This window comes from Lepidochelys kempii, chromosome 3 (assembly GCF_965140265.1).
Source record: "Lepidochelys kempii isolate rLepKem1 chromosome 3, rLepKem1.hap2, whole genome shotgun sequence".
Classification (NCBI taxonomy): Eukaryota; Metazoa; Chordata; order Testudines; family Cheloniidae; genus Lepidochelys; species Lepidochelys kempii.
This window is the reverse complement of record NC_133258.1, coordinates 76,189,153-76,206,992: the sequence shown is the minus strand read 5'-3', so window position 1 is coordinate 76,206,992 and position 17,840 is coordinate 76,189,153. Positions and strand designations below refer to the sequence as shown.

The 17,840-nt window shown below is 39.8% G+C and overlaps 1 protein-coding gene across 1 annotated transcript in view; it reads left to right on the top strand.

Moving 5' to 3' along the window:
- SIM1 (SIM bHLH transcription factor 1) overlaps positions 1 to 11,017 on the top strand; it is an 87,020-nt gene extending 76,003 nt beyond the window's left edge. The window contains exon 12 of the mRNA XM_073336862.1: positions 8,061 to 11,017. Within this exon, the coding sequence (XP_073192963.1) occupies positions 8,061 to 8,197 (137 nt within the window). The 3' untranslated portion in view covers positions 8,198 to 11,017. The remainder of the gene's footprint in view (positions 1 to 8,060) is intronic.
- The last annotated feature ends 6,823 nt before the right edge of the window (positions 11,018 to 17,840 follow it).

Below are 17,840 nucleotides of genomic sequence, written 5' to 3'. Positions count from 1 at the left end.
TAACAGCTTCCTGGGGAGTGGTAAAATACAGTTGCTCTCACATAATTTGAAATTTCTTTAAATAGCAGTTGATAGTTAATTTAATTATCATGATAAAGATTGAGCAGTGTATAGAAAAAATAAATAACATGAGCTTTAATTTTTAAAGAATGCCATCAGTGTTTCTGTACTGACATCCAGCAACTCGATGTTTTAAAACTATTTCAGAAGTCAAGGGCGGGCAGGTGGGAAGGAGATAATTAGTTTCCTGTTTAGTCCAAAATGAATTCATGGTACTTTGAGACCCTTAACACCAACTATTTTCACAGTGATTACATTTTTGGCACTATTCATGACATTCATTTTAAATTTACTTGCTTTATGAAGGGTTTCAGAGTAGCAGCTGTATTAGTCTGTATTCGCAAAAAGAAAAGGAGTACTAGTGGCACCTTAGAGACAAACACATTTATTTGAGCATAAGCTTTCGTGAGCTACAGCTCACTTCATCAGATGCATTCAGTAGAAAACTGAATTTTGCCAGGAACAGAACAGGAATGGAGTCTTAGAACTGATGAAGTGAGCTGTAGCTCACGAAAGCTTATGCTCTAATAAATTGGTTAGTCTCTAAGGTGCCACAAGTACTCCTTTTCTTTTTAGAACTTAGTAAGTAACCTAGCTAGATATGCGTTAGATTCTGTTTTGTTTAAATGGCTGATAAAATAAGTTGTGCTGAATGGAATGTAGATTCCTGTTTTTGTGTCTTTTTGTAACTTAAGGTTTTGCCTAGAGGGATTCTCTATGTTTTAAATCTGATTACCCTGTAAGGTATTCACCATCCTGATTTTACAGAGGTGATTCTTTTATTTTTTTTCTTCAATTAAAATTCTTCTTTTAAGAATCTGATTGCTTTTTTCATTGTTCTTAAGATCCAAGGGTTTAGGTCTGTGTTCACCTGTGCAAATTGGTGAGGATTTTTATCAAGCCTTCCCCAGGAAATGGGGTGTAGGGTTTGGGGAGGATTTTGGGGGGAAAGACGTTTCCATGCAGGCTCTTTCCCGGTTATATATCTGTTAGACGCTTGGTGGTGGCAGCAATAAAGTCCAAAGGAAAAAGGAAAATAGTTTGTACCTTGGGGAAGTTTTAACCTAAGCCTGTAAAAATAAGCTTAGGGGGTTTTCATGCAGGTCCCCACATCTGTACCCTAGAGTTCAGAGTGGGGAAGGAACCGTGACATGACAAAATTTCCACTGAATGCATCCAATGAAGTGAGCTGTAGCTCACGAAAGCTTATGCTCAAATAAATTTGTTAGTCTCTCAGGTGCCACAAGTACTCCTTCCTTTTTACTTTATGAAGGTATCAGGAACTCATTCAAATTCAGTAATAGCTTATTAGTCTGACAAGGAAGTGTAAAAAGAGAAAGAACCCTTGGTACAATTTGACCAGTCTAGGGCTTCACAGTGTGTTGTGGGGTTTCCTGTGTCTGTTTTTAATTATTGTTAGTTGGCATAATTCCATTGATATAAATGAAGATATGCCAGCTGACATCATCTGAAGATCTGGTCCTAAATATCTGAAGCTATCTTGGTGATACCTGTTTTATCGAAGCCTAAAGCAGGATGGCAGATCATTTTATGTGGCTGAGCCTTGCTGAGGCTGTTAGTCTTCCATGCTGGGGGGGATTCTCAGCTAATTGGTCAAACTGACTTCGTGAACCATTTGAAGTACCAGAATCTGCAAAATAGCAGGAGCAAAACTGAGAATCTGACACAATGTACATTTTACATCACTATTTACATCAGTATTGAATGTGAAACCAATTTCAGAGGAGTTATGCTGGATGTATACCAGTGAAATTAAGATCAGAATCTAGCCCAACTCCATTGGGTCTCAGACTGCTAAGTATTGGTAGCCACTGATCCTAAGCTTCCCTTTATTGGATTTGTGATTTTGTTTGAGGCTAGGTTTAAGACACATTTGTTTGTGGATTATTGCATTTCAGTTCAATTGATTTTTTAAAAATTTATTGTTACATGACTTAGGATGTGTTGCTTGATACGAGCTAAATAGGAGAAGATTTTATGTGTGTTTTGTTGCAATGGCCTTATTTTACTGTAATCCTTTAGTTGATTTTCACTAATTGTAAGGAAGCTGTATATTTAAGGATTTATTTAGGGGTATAATCAAGAATGCCATAATACTGTCTCCAGAAGCAGACCAATTTAAAATCCAATTGTAATTAGCAAGAAGATATTCATTGTATATACCAGACATTATTACAATGGCAATATAAATTCCATGAGATGAAACAGAATCAGGAAAAGAGGCTGCAAATTCATCATGGTATAATGCATTTGCAATATGGATTGCACTTATCTTTTTATTTGTTACAGACAATGTAAATTATGTGCAACAGAATGGAGATTCAAATAATTTAGCATCTGCATGACACTATAAATTATGGTGTATTGCATACACTAGAGGAAACAGGAATTTACTGATATCTGACTCAAGTGAAATGATATAAAAGGCAGTCTCCAAAACTGGTTATGAACTGACCCCAACAGATTCATTTTGGTTGAGATAAATTTTAGGGGTGGGATTTTCAAAAGTGCTCAATGATACTCCTGCTCCCACTGAAGTCAATGGGAGTTTTATTGTTGAATTCAATGGGAGCAGAATTAGACAAATGTTGAGCACATCTGAAAATCCCACCCTCCATTTTGGGGGAGATTGCATGAATATATCTGAGTTCTTTAAGATCTTCAACCTTCTCCATCCTTTGCTGTCTCTCATCTTTTCCTTATGCTTCTTCTCTGCTCCCAACATTATCCCCTCTCTGTCCTTCCACTCCAGTTCAATTCTTCACTTATTCTTTCTTCCCCAACCTAATCCCAAACACTTTCTCACATTCAGCTCTTTCTCATAGCGCAACTGTATTTGACAACTTTTGTAATTCTTTCCTAACGTGTTTTTTTTTTTCTTCTGCTTGCCTGGTCCCTAGATCCTGATTGTTTCTTCTCAGTTTCCAAGAGGTTTACTTTCCTTGCTGATATTCCTGTCATGAATTATCAGGTTCTCAGCAGATCTGGCAGTATTTTGCTTATCTGACTTTGCTCCTATATTCTAACCTTGCAATCTTTAGGGCTTCCTCAAATCAAGAGACCCCTAGGATGAATTTCTCAGCTCTGACACGAAGAAGCCACAAACTGCACAAATTTGCATACAAGTTGGCGTTGGTCCAGTAGATACTTCTAGAATATAGAGTGCTTAATAGGGAGATAAAAGTATATTGACTAAGCCAGTAGTCATTTGGATGTTGGAAAGGAATATATAGAGGTAAGGGGAAGCAGAGAATAATTGTATTTATTGGAGATTGACTGATACAACTTTGAGACAAGTGGAGGGAGGGACAAAAAAGGAAGCTGGGAAGGAAGTTAGGCATTTAAACTTTTTCAGATTTTAAAAAGAAATGTTCAAGGGCAGGACCAAGACAGGATTTTTTGTTTGTTTGATTTTGGTTGAATCATTATACTCCAAGCTACTGATTCATTTACGATATTATAATAAACCTGCACAGTTCCACAATCCTTACTCATAAAACCTCCATTAACTCCAGCAGGAGTTTTGCCTGAGTAAGGAGTACTGGATCAAGCCCTTAATGAAGAGAAAAGAAAATGTGCCACATGGAACGAAATGGCCTTTCTCTCAACATAAAGGCACTATACAGCCAAGTCTGACGGGCTAAGAAAATATTAAATAATTCCTGTTTCAGTCATAATGTATCTCACAGGTTCTGTCAGAGGTGGTTAAGCATTTCATTTAGGTTTCAGTAAGACAGGTTTACTCCCAAATGATCTAGAAAGAAGGGTGCCCTTCAAATTCTTTATATTTTTGTAACCTTTCTCATGTGATAGATGATGACATTATTGTCAAATATTTTTTAAATGATGGCCTTATGATTACCATAGAGCAAAGTGAGCAGTCAAGGCAGAAATGGCAAATGCTGCTAAACTTGTCTGTGTGCCCAGTGCATGGTTAAAGCCCAGTTTCACTGTCTTCAGTGCTCAGTTCATCATCATCATCATCATCATCAAGGAAAAGGGACATAGCCAGCTTGTAGACTGAGCGCCACCTGGATTGATCTCTAGGTAGGTTCTTAAGACGGTCTGGCTGGGTAGTCAGTCTATGTCCATCATTGGTGATCTTCTCACATGACTGAAGCTTTTGGTGACCATATGATCACCGCCCATGTAGCAGCATCCCTTGGTAAACAAGCTTTGTCATTCATTGGTCTTCCATCCTAATAACATGTCAGCATCAAGAAAGCTGCAAGAAGTAAACCAGTGCTGATGGAGGTAGTTGCTGAGTTTAACCATGAATATCCTCATTGCTGATCTTGTCCTGCCACTTAACAGGACAAGCTGACGAGCAGCTGATGATAACAAGCATCACAGTTGATATAACTGTGGTTCTATAGCACTATAGCTTTTCAGAAAGCTTGATGTCCCAGCATCTCCACAGAAGCCACTGAAGGGCCCAGAACATGGAGCAACTGCTGCTCTGTGAACATCACATCTTTAGAACATCCTCCAGTGCTGTCTGTGACACTTCCCAAGTCTTTGACAGTTGTCACCTTTTCAAAATCCCATGTAGACAGGTTATTTCTGAGCTGTTTGTTATCTAGTGTTGGAGGCTGCTTGATGGTAATGGCCAAGAACTTAGTTTTAACCAGATTGGTAATGAAACCAATGTGCGCTCCTTCTTGCCCAACCAGATCAACCAGCCCTTCTTGCCCAACCATCAGCTGGAGCGATTCACCAAACTGAGCCAACAAAGCAGTGTCATTGGCATATTTGAGATCTCAAAGCAAAATGGTGTTCGACTGAATGCCATCGATGGCTGCCTCCTCAAGTTTATCCATCAACCAATCAATGCCAATATTGAACAATGATGGTGGCAGCATGCAACCTTGTTGAACTCCTGTGGAAATAGGAAATCCTGCAATGTATCTGCCATTGACTCATACACAACTTTTTGTTTCATTACAGAACTCTTCTATCAGTGACATTATCTTTCCAGGATTGCCAAGTTGCCTCATCAGGTCACATCAGCTTGTTAGATGCAAAGGCCTGAAGGAAGTCTATAAAAGTGTTGCACACAGCTTTTTACATTTTCAGTCACCTTCTCAAAAAGCTGTCCCAAGGTAAAGATCTGGTCAGTAGTAGAACAACCAGGACTACATTGCATATCCCAGCCTTTTGCTATGAAGTGCATCCCTGATTCAAGACATTAACGCAGAAGCAAAGATTTTCTCTAGGACCAGCAACAGCGTGATACTTCTAAAGTTGCTACATTCAGCTTTTACAGTCTAAATGTATGTATATGGGGAAAATATTTAATAGTGGGCTCTCAAATTTAACAGAGAAAAGTATAATATGATCGAATGGATGGAAGTTGAAGTTAAACAAATAAAGCATACATTTTTAGCAGTTAGAGTAAAAAAAAAAACAATGGGACACTTTACTAAGGTTAGTGGTATATTCTCCATCAATGACCATTTTAAAATCAAGATTCGATGTTTTTCTAAAAGATTTGCTCTAGTAATCATTTTGGCTGGTGTTGTACAGGAGATCAGACCAGATGATCACAATGGTCCCTTCTGGCCGTAGAATCTATGAATCTGTTAATAACCTTTTTTGAACAGAGGCAAAATAACACCCTTTCCCAGTCACTGGGGAGGGTATTAGTGTACCAGATGGTATGGATGAACCTATGTAGGCATGGTACAAAAATACTCTTACCTGTCTTCAGCAACTCAGGGATGATGTTATATATCCCACGTGCTGCCGGAGACTTCAGTTTATGTACTGTAATCTGGATCGCTTTGTGGCTGAGGGAAGGTGGCCCTACTGGAACTTCCCACCCGACTTCAAGAAGAAGAGGGGACCATCAATACAACTGATCTTGCAGATTCTGTCTAATACTGCCACCCCAATTCTAAACTGGACAAACTGGTGCTACACTCTACTACAGACTCCACAAAATTGAACAAAGGCTGTAGAAATAGTGCCTGGCTGCAATATGTTCTAAACTGGCTGTCTGAGTCAACCACCAGAATGCCTTATTTTTCTTACACAATAACTTGATGACATTTCTGAGTTGAACCAATTGTGTCTTTGCTTTTGCTCTCCACAAATGTGTCTTTGAAGACTCAAATTATAGCCTCACTTTTTTTCTTAGCTCCAGCTGCTGTTAGCATCTCCTCACTGATCCATGTTAATATTTGGAGGGCTAAGGGACATAGCACTGAGCTGACAGCAATCAGCAGAGATGATTTAAAACAATGCCATTCCTTATCAGATGACAGAGGAAATGAGACTTCATTTGATCTCAGTTACACTAATGTAAATCTGGACTAGCTCCACTGATTTCAGAATTCATCCTCCTAGGTACACTTATGAACTGATTCACCTCTGAGACTGGTTTTATTCCAGTGTAACTCCATTGACTTTAATTGAATTACTCCTGATTTAAGCTCGTAAGAAAAAAGTAACTCAGATCCAATGTGTGTAATGCTTGCACAAGGACTGTAAAACCAGCCTTTGACAACAACACCCACTGTGCACACTAATTTTGAGATGTTGTGCAGTCATTGTAAATCAAACCACAGCTGGTTTTAATTGATCAAATTATCCTTACTAATTTTTAAGCTGTCACGGGTAGATCTGAGGCAAGTATTGTGGCCAAGTTAGACTGATGGCTTTTCTTAGAAATGTACAAAGCATTCTGTCTTCAGTTCTGAAAGTGGAAACATGACTTCTTCCTGCCTTGCCTGGCTATGCAGAGCTTTCTGGCTCAAAGGTGAAACAAACAAACAAAAAAACTCCAAAAAGGTCAGTTCACATATTCTCCATAAGATGTGTAGTGCTCCTTTATAATAATAGAAAGGAATAATTCTCTCAGTTCTTATACCAATCTCTAAAAGGGAAACACAGATGTATATTAATAATATCTTCCAAACATTTTCTCTTACAACTGGTTATTTAATTACTTATATTCCACAAGAGAGCACGTGAGAAAGACAGACAGTGAACCAGGGATTGCATTAATAATGTAGCAGACAGAGAATCTATAAATAAGGTTGTCATGAGGAGGGGGAGCTGGCCCTTTAAAGGGGGTTGAGGCTCAGCTGCACCTGTGTCAGGCTTAGCCCAGGTGAAAGCAGTAAGTCTACATGATGGGAGCATGTGATTCAGAACCAGGTCTTCTGGGAGATATAAAGGGCAGCTTGAGAGCTATGAGAGAGAGTTCAGGTAGAGACTTGAGTCAGGGCTATGTGAGTTGTTTTATACAAAGGGATGTGACTGCTGGAGGAAAGCTTGAGTAGGGACAGGACTAGGGGTTGTGAGCCAGCTAGAAAGGTTGGGCTGAAGTTTTTGGTGGGGTTTTGAACTTGATATGAATGAACCAGATTTCAGAAAAGGGGAGAGATATTGAGAAAATGCCAACAATATGAAGTTCCTTTCCTTGAGGAAGAACAGCAACAAGGTCTGAAGCCAGACTGGATAAGACCTTCTACAAAGCTATTATAAGAAAGGGGGCGAGAGAGCTTTTTAACTTATGGGCCAGACTCTGATCCTCTTACTCATTTTGGATAGCACTTTACTCTATAAGTAATCCCACTACTCTTGCAGTAAGGTACTATTCAGTAAGAATAGAGGTTTCAGAAACAGGCCTTGGGTGTTAAATCCTTAGTGAGCATGGACATCCTTGTCTAAATCAAAATAAACTACTTCCTAGGTCAGTCTTTTTGGCCAGTTTGTTGAGGGCCTTGATCAATGGTCTGCTACAGGCATTTAAACACATAAGTATGCCCAATACACTTAAGCCCCAATAAAGTCAATGTTAAGCACATGTCTAAGTACTTTGTGGACTCAGAGCCTTAATTAAAGCAGATACATTTGAACTAGGACTAGGAAAATCCATTTGGGTAAAATAAGAACAAAACCTAACTTTTTCCAAAACTTGAAGTGAGTCTTTTTGAGGTTCAAAATAGTTATTTCTTTTTCTCTTTGTATAGGTGCCTTTCTTCTTCCTGCTTCCTACTTCTATTGGCCAGAAGAAATATCAAAATACCACAAGAAGGGCTGTTTTTTCAGTATTAACCACACAGAATCAGGAAATACCAGCAACTGGAAAACATTCTCCAACTTCTAAATAATTTTTGCATTAATTTCATAGCATAACTTTGATGGTTACCTGGACCAAACTGAACCTCCAAGAGTTGCTTAACATTTAGATGAGGCACTGAAGAATCATTATGAAGTGCATACATCTCCATAATATGCATTTCTTCATTCGGGTTTATCAAGAAATAATAAACACTGTAAAAATAGTACAAGTAATATTTGAAAAACACATGCAAATAGAATCATAGGGCTCCAGTTACTTATGCTTGTTTTTCTTTTGTTTCTTTGGGATGGTTACACAAGACATGAAGAAGGCAAATTGAGAACCAAGAATGGTTGACCCTAAAAAGTAAGGCCCTGATTCTGCTCTTGATTACTGTGGGTGAATTATGGCACTACAGCAATGTAACAACAGTGTGAGTAACAGCAGAAGCAGACCCTAAGAGGCAGATCCTCTTATTGGTAAATTGTCAGAGCTCCACTGACTTCCATGTTGTTTAGGTTCTGTCCCCAAATTTCTATTGTAACATGAGACTGATCTTATGATAAACTGCAATATTTTATGAGAGGGCTACAAGAAATCTCATGGTGAAGTGTAACAACGCATGAGCCAACATTTGGGTCACTTAAACACCAATTAATTCCCCACAGAGTGAACCTGATGGGGCCGAAAGAGTGGATAAGAATGGACTGGGGGGATATTCATGAACCAACTGGTCCATTGACAGAGGAGGTATGAGAAGGCACAGGAAGGAAGTGTAAGAGAGAGAGATGCTAGCAGAGCCAGAAACAGGAAGACTCTCTGGGTAGAGAGATCCCTTCCCTCTCTTCGTCTTAGTGGAGGACTTAGGAGAAACTGTAAATAATATGGTATATGAATCAGTAAGGTGGTGGGAAAAGCAAATGTAAATTAAACTGCACTGGGGTGTTTAACATGTGAAGGTCCCCGAGTCTGTGTTGGCAGAGCAGAAGACAGGAGCTGGACATTGCCCTGTCACATCAAGTATACTTATATGCTAATGTTTTATACTAATATATATATCTACAGAAATCTAGAAAATTAGCTGAATCCCATACTTTAACATGGGTGGGTCATGTGAAACAAATTTGCATCATGGGGATAATATACTTTAATGTATTTGCCATTTACATTTTAATCTTGTTTTGCTATGTTATATTTTAGTGGGAAAACACTCTTTGGCCCAGTGTAGTAACAATTTAATAAGTGAGTTTTCTGTATGTTATGCACAGTTCGGTGGAGCTCTGTAGAACAACAACCCACTAGTGGACCACAACTCATTTTGGCAAGCCATTTTGTGTGCATTATTGACCTTTTCTTGCTGTCCATAACTCCTTGACAATGCTGACACAAATACACACCAAATGACCTTTCAGAAATGTTGGAAGTAATCTGTTCCAGCTGAAGATGGAAGACAATGACCATATTCAAAAATAAATCTCTTCATCTGTACCATAGACTTTTGGCAACAACAGCATTCATACTCCCCACTCTGATTCTCCCCACCCAGAAGTCCAATGTCACTAAAAAGTGGGGATTTCATTGGTTGTCAACTGAAAAAGAATCAAAAGCTGATTAGTTAGTTTCACCTCTCCCAACAAGGTTCAAGTAACCACCACAGAAAGTATTGTGTCTTCTGATTGCCCCTTGAGAGAGACAAGGGACCCATTGGCACAAAAACATTGTTTCCCAGGGGAGGAATCTGAGGCCTAGTCTACAATCAAAACTTAGACTGATCTAGCGCACACCCCTGAAAGACATAGTTACGCTGACCTAAGCTCCAGTGCAGATAGCGCTAGGTTGATGGACAGATGCTTCTGTCCACCTAGCTACTGCTTCTTGGGCAGGTGGATTTACTACAGCGATGAAGAGCCCCTTCTCTCACTGTAGTGAATGTCTGTGCTAGAGCAGTGGAGCTGCAGTGTTGCACCTGTTCTGTTATAGTGTTTCTAGTATGAATGTGCCCTGAAACACATGGTCTTTGTTTGGGGACTCTCCAGGGCAATATGGGACTGATGAGAGGACACTAGCGAGTTAGGTCTGTCACAGTAACTAGCTGGGAGACCACATAAGGTCATCAGGCTGTTGTCTATTCTGGGGAAGCACTTCTAGGTTAGGGAAAGCAGAGTGACTGATCAAAGAACAGATATGAAGACGTGGATGTTAGGATATAGATATTCAGGCCTGTCTGTAAAGGCCTGTACTTTAAGAATTTAGGTGTATTCTTATCACTTGGCTAGTTCTAGAGGTATAAAAGAAAGAATCAAAATAACTGTCTGCCGGTGTAAGAGCCTTCTCTTACTGTGACAGTTTGAGGCCCTGTTCTTAGATTAAGGCCTTTGGCTAAGCAACAGAGGCAGCCAGCCATAAGCTAGGAAGCGAACAGTCACATCCTCACATTCCACACTAGTCACATTGAAATAAGGTGCTATTGGGCTGTTAGGCACTATCAGGACAGGATTGTATTCCTATCACCTCCAGAGAAAGAGAAGTGCCCAGAAAATGTAAAAGGAAACTTAGTTTGATAGCATCCTGTCTGGCAAGAACTCACTTATCAATAGCTGGGATGTGAAATCCTCACTTCTGTATTGTCTTGTCATTATAGTTCCCACTTTGCTATTGTTTGTCTGTGTAATCTCTGTCTGGTTCTGTGATTGTTCCTGTCTGCTGTATAATTAATTTTGCTGGGTGTAAACTAATTAAGGTGGTGGGATATAATTGGTTACATAATCACGTTACAATATGTTAGGATTGGTTAGTTAAATTTCAGGAAAATGATTGGTTAAGGTATAGCTAAGCAGAACTCAAGTTTTACTATATAATCTGTAGTCAATGAGGAAGTGAGTGGGTGTGGGTGGGAGGGGGTGGGTGTGTGGGTGGGGGAGATGGAACAGGGAATGGGGGTAAGGAAATTGGAATAATGTTTGGCTAAGGGCAGGAATGGGAACAGGGACACAGGTGTAAGGCTCTGTAGTGTCAGAGCTGGGAAGGAGGATACTAAGGAAGGAAACTGGAATCATGCTTGCTGGAAGTTTACCCCAATAAACATCGAATTGTTTGCACCTTTGGACTTTGGGTATTGTTGCTCTCTGTTCATGCGAGAAGGACCAGGGAAGTAAGTGAGTGAAGGAATAAGCCCCCTAACAGTGGAAGATGGTGGTTAACTGTAAGCATAGGAAGCAGCATAAATTCAAAAGGCAACTAGATTAAAAACAATATCCAAGTAAAACAAAAGGACTTGTGTAGCTCAGGCTTGCCATGCTCCAGGATGCTTTTTACACAGATCATTGGGCCTCAGAATGGCGGGAACTTAGTCCCTTTACTAGGAGCTACTTTATCTCTGAATAGTTTCCCACCACTAGGCTTAAGAGTTCACTCTCTAATAGGAGCCTTTCTCATCGTGTTTTCTGTCGACAAGCAGTAGTAGTGTATCTGCCATCTGAGTGCTTTAGGGTGCATCTCTTTCTCTTCCAGCTAGTTAGAATTTTTCTCTTACTCCTGAAGATATGGTATATTTTCACAGGGATCATCGGTATGAGAAGCAGAGCATGGGTGAGTTTTGGAAGCAAGCATTAAACATTGCCATGTGTGAATGGGACTAGTGAGACAGCAAGATAGAAAATAAAAGAATTCAGTTTGGATAAGGATCTAAATGTTTTCCATAGAATATTAAGGCCAGAAGGGATTATTATAATAATCTAACCTGATCTCCTCCATAAACAGGCCATAGAACTTCACTTACTAATTTCTCCACTGGGCTCAGTAACTTGTGGTTGAAGTAAAGTATATTTTCTGAAAAATATCCAGTACTGATTTAAAGACTCCAAGGGATAGGGAATCTACTACATTCCTTGGGTAAGATGTTCCAGTGGCTAATTACCCTAACTGTATTTGTGGGTTTATTTAATTTTTTTTAAATTTTAGATGATTTTCAGGTTCTCCCAGCCCTAGTTACAGACTCAGTCAGATCTAGTCTCACTGCCCTTATACTAAATCCAAGCAAATGGACTAAATTTTTCTGTTGTCCAGAAAGGCACATGTAGCGTTAGGTCTGCTTCAAAGGACTTCATCTGAAGACATAAGGTAGCTTCTGTGCAGATCTGTGAAACAAATGCAAAGGTAACTTTAAAGAAACATTTTTCCTCTTTGTAGATAAACTAATGAAAATTACTAGTTCCCTTCCTGCAGCAGATCTATTAAAAGTCTGTTAGATAGTAAAAAGGAATAGCTCTTTTTTCAATATATAACTTTTCATGGTGTATATACTGGTCAACCTTACATAAACAATGCAAGCAATCTAATAGAAGCTGGCTGCAATTTAAAGTGGGGTTTCATGTTTATTGTGCCTCAGTGATTCTATATCAAATTCACTATGTTTAAAATTCACCCAAGTTCTGAAAACCAAGTTGTGTTGTTTCTGTATCTCATATCATCACCAGTAATAAAGATTCTACAATTAGTTAAGAATTATTTTGAAGACATTCAAACAAGAATAGAATCCAGCTCCCTTTCTTTTGGCTTTATTGGCATTGTAGAGGTAACTTAAGTGTTTTATCAAAAAGTAAGCAAATTGGTTTCAGAACAAATACATACAGGGCATTTATCTGTTAAGTATAATGATATTTTTGCACAGTCACTTTTCTGGCCGTATAAGCAATTTTAAATGGAAAAATCTAGAAATCAATAACAGACAAGTTTATTAAAGTATGGTTCCTTAACAAACTCATTAAGTCTTAGTAATGAAAATAACTCCTTCCATTGACTGCTAAAGAGATGAGGACAATTTATGTAATAACATCTATTAGTAGGGTACCCCTCCCAGTAGCATCATGGGATGACAGTATGCACCCCAAAATTCAGAGGTACACAAATATTGGAGGAACTCATAGGGTATGTTATGCACTTGATTCTAACTGAACAATTGATTTATGAAGAACCCATCCCTATGATGATGGGCACCAAATACATCTGTAAATGAATAAATAGATGGCTTGTCTGTTTTATTATGGCCTGTTTGCTTGAACGGGGTACTACGAGCACTGAATGTATTCTGAATGCTCAGTTGCTTCAAGACTGTTCCTTTATTCAGTGATGTTAAAGGGGAAACTGTTTGGCTGGATCAGGCTGAATACTAGAAAAAATATTTAGCTCATTTATTTGATGAATAATAACATTTTCCAAAAATGTGCTCACAGATTAATAATATTTGGCCAGGCCCACTGTTCATGCTAATGGATTGCACAAAATCACAGCATGGTGTGGAACAATCCCATCACTGAGTCCTCAATGTACACAGCACTCAAATATTTGCCTCACTCTTTGCCAACCAATCTGACTGTTGCAGATGAATGATATTTAACCCAATTTCCCCAATGAATAATGAGAAAAGCCCTTAAAATGAAAGTGCTTAACATGCTGTTTAATCATTTGCACTGCACCAGTTCACCTTTTTTCCTTAATGTCTTCCGTAACACGGCATAATTATTAAGCAGGATATTAATGTCTATTGATTACATTGCATCTGTTGTGGGAATGGTACTATAAACAAAAGGATGTCATATTTGTTTTGCAAAAGACGGATGTTCAATGACTACTGCTGAAGTTTCTATTTCGCTCTTTAGCTGAGACATCAAATCAAAAATGCTGTCCATTTCTTGTGGTTCTCCAAGAGAAGTTAGGAATTCCATGGCATGCTTTGCCAACTTCCCTCTTTGAGTTACACCCCCAAAAATTCAAGTTTCTGTTTGAAAGCTCTGGATTCTGAATGTTGAATACTTATTCCTGTTTCCAGGATTGTATTGTTTGAGACATTACTAATGAAAAAATGAGTGCTTTCTAGTTTATGAATGAAGCTTAACTCAAAATTCTTTTTGTATTGGTAGTGTTTGTATTGGTTAGGAACAGACATTAGCAGCCTTAACTCCATATTAATGCAACTTTTTGTGTTGTAATTACTTCAGAAAGAAGAGTGAGGCAATTTGAGTACAAAAAGTGTAATATTAAACATTATTGTACAATATGTATTTACAAATTATTATATTTGATTCAATCATTTTGCCCAGAGATCATTGATGATTTATCACCAAAACATAAGACGATCCCAGAAAAAAATATCTCTTTCTTACAATGATAGTACTAACCTAGATTTTCCAATGTGACACACCATATCAAAACAGGAAGTGTTAAATGGGATTGATGAATTTACTGGACCTGATTCTTATTTATATTAAGGCTACTTCATACTGCTTTGGCAGCATAATAAGTTCTTGAAGTGTAAATGAGAATCAGACCCATGAGGTCAAAAGATTTATGCAAAATAAAATTGATAACATCATAATATTATTCTTTTTAATGACAGATGGCAAACATACCAAAAAAAACTGCCTGAGGAAGATCATGTTTTTCAATGGTAACTAGAGAATAACAACAGATTAAATTTGATATTTGGAGCCAATCCCCCAAAGCATAGGGGGAAATGGTAATAGTTAGTTGCAAAAAAATGGTAACTCTTCTAATCCTAGGAAGAAGATAACAACCATCAGATAATATAAAAGCTGAGTAAGCTTATGGTTTGGGTCTTGGTTTGGTGTTCCTATATATCATTGGCATGTCTGCTTCTTGTTGATACATATTGTCAAGCGGGGAAGCATGAAGGACCATACATCGTTCCCTCTAATTTTTGGCACAGAAGAGAAGAAATGAGAATGCACCCCAGTAAAATGGCCTTTCAGAGGGAGGGAAGTGGCGCTGAAATGTGATCATGCCCCAAAGAGGAGATTTTAAAGGTGGGGCTGAACTGCAAGATGGTGAAGCTGGGAGAAAGCTGCTGTATGCAAGCATCTCCCTCAGCAAATCATTAAGAACTGCATTGCTAATTAGCATTCAAAGTAGTAACGGCTTCAGTAGCTTCCGCAGGTCTCTGCACTTTCATGTTTCTGCTTTACTAGCTTCAGCAACTGATGTGGTCTCTGCTGCCTGTCCTTATGCTATCTGTACAGCTAGGTATCTCAGTGTCTGAGTATTCAATCTGCTGGTGTATGGCCCACAACTGCTAACGCAGGGCGGTGTTTCCATAGGTTCCATGTAGTTCTCATGTTCCTGTGGCAATGCTTGGTCACGCAGTTTGTCCCTTACATTGCTAGAATGATTTGTTGCAAACACTGTGAGTGGAAATTTGCAGATTTTACTGCTTAGCTATGAACAAAATCTGGCCTGTAACAAATTCTGGCATCACTTACAACTTTGTAAAAATCAGAGTAGACCTTGGACAAGTGAATAAACTGATGTTCACTGGATAAAGACCAGGTGACTATATTACATCTGATTCTATTCCCTCATTTGTAACAAGGATTCATGTCACCACTTTTACCCATTGGAAATATATTTCACAGGGTGCAATGCTGAATTCTAATGCAAATTAACTGGTTCCATTTGCATGGTTAGAAGGTTAAAAATGGAAAATGAAAAATACTATTTCAATATCTGTGGCACAGTTCATGATCTGCTAAGATGATAGCAACTCTGTCCCTTTATTGCCACTCTTCAACATATATACTTAACTTTCAGTTAATTGAAATTAACATTCTAGGGGTTTCTTTCCAGATGGAGTAATTTCCTCCAGAACATTGTACCTCACAAGTGCTGCCCTGCCCCAAATCAATCCAATGCTGTTACTCAGGACCTAGACAAATCTTTTAAAAAATGTATTAGGTGCAGGACTCCTTTCCACTAATTTAACATTCTGGGATTCTCAGCAACAGTAAATTGATGCATCTCCATAGACAATGGGGGGCCTACTCCAATTTATACCAGCTGAGATTATGACTCAGAATGTAAAATTGATGACAAGCGGTCATGTGCCTTACAGCTATAAAAGCAATTGAAGCTCAGAGCAGCTTAGACAATCTAGAAAGGCATACTCTGCCCTCAGTCCATATCCCGATGCCTCTGTTGACATTGTATGGTTTCCTTACATAGATCAGCGTGTATAGCTAGGGTCCTACCAAATTCATGGTCCATTTTGGTCAATTTCACGGTTATAAGATTTTAAAAATTGTAAATGTCATGATTTCAGATATTTAAATCTGAATTTCCATGGTGTTGTAATTGTAGTCATCATGACCCCAAAAGGAATTGTATGTGTGTGTGGGGGGGATCGCAAAGTTATTTTAGGAGGGGTGCGGTACGGCTATCCTTACTTCTGCACTGCTGGGTGTCTGGAGAGGAGCGGCTGCTGGCTGGGAGCCCAGCTCTGAAGGCAGAGCCGCTGCCAGCAACCGCACAGAAATAAGGATGACATGGTATGGTATTGCCACCCTGACTTCTGCGCTGCTGCCTGCAGACCTGGGCCCTCAGTCAGCAGCCGCCACTCTCTGGCTGCCCAGCTCTGAAGGCAGCCGTGCAGAAGGAAGGATGACATGGGATGGTGTTGCCACCCTGACTTTTGCACTGCTTCTAGCGGGGCGTCGCCTTCAGAGCTGGGCGCCCAGCCAACAGCCACCACTCTCCAGCTGCCCAGCTCTGAAGGCAGCAACGCAGAAGTAAGGGTGGCAATACCGCAACCCCCCTAAAAAAACCTCACAGCCCCCCCTGCAACCCTTTTGGGTCAGGACGCCCAGTTTGAGAAACGCTGGTCTCCCCTGTGAAATCTGTATAGTATAGGGTAAAAGCAGCCAAAAGACCAGATTTCACAGGGGGAGACCAGATTTCATGCTCCGTGACATGTTTTTCATGGCCATGAATTTGGTAGGGCCCTATGTGTAGCACGCCTATTAAGACTGAAGGTTCAGAAATCTGGATTTTTATGCAAATAGCTTAATGTTCTAATTTGCATATTTGATGAACATGCATCATCTTATGTATGTAAATGACAGCAAATATCCTGATTAATCGAATGTAAAACTGATAAGGCTGCTGCAAGGGTTACGAACACAGGGATTTGTATGCTACTAGTGGCATTCTCCTAGGTGGCTGTCCAGGTAATTCTGGTGGCTCCTTGAAGCTATCCCCTGGTGTAGGGTTGTGGCTGCGTGTCTAGCCTCTGGCACTGCCTGCTGCATGCTTTGGGACGGGATGGGCATCTGGCTGCTTTTTGCCATCAGCTGGCAGATGATCTGGCTGAGCTGCTAGCCCAGAGCTGGGTGCTCCTGCCTGTTACCCTCGTGCTGGGGGTTGCTCTGGATGCTGTCTGGTATTGCTCTAGCCATAGGTCCAAGTTTATGGGCAAGTGGGTTGGAGGACTTTGCTCTATGGACTTTCTGTCTGTCTGACTAGAATGCTCCTAGCTGGGTCTCGCTGCATGGACTCTAACCATAGAGATCCCAATGAGAGCACCCCAGCCACAGACAGACATCCAAGAGTGTCTTCTGAGCACTTCAGATTAGGAGATTTCAGCTCTTTAGTTTCTGCAGCAGCAGGAGCTCAGACACAGCTAAAGGCAGGCTCCTCCCAGCCAGAACAGGTAGAGGAAAGGCTCTGGGAGAGGCAGGGCTTTTGGGATGTGTCTAGACTATAAAGCCTGATCCTGTACTCTAGGCATTGCCGTGGCAGTGATGCAGGGTAGAAATGCCTACATCTAAGGTTCCTGGATACTTTGCATTATAAGACTCTGTTTTTATTTTCCATCTGCCTCAGACTGAATATTTTTTAAAGT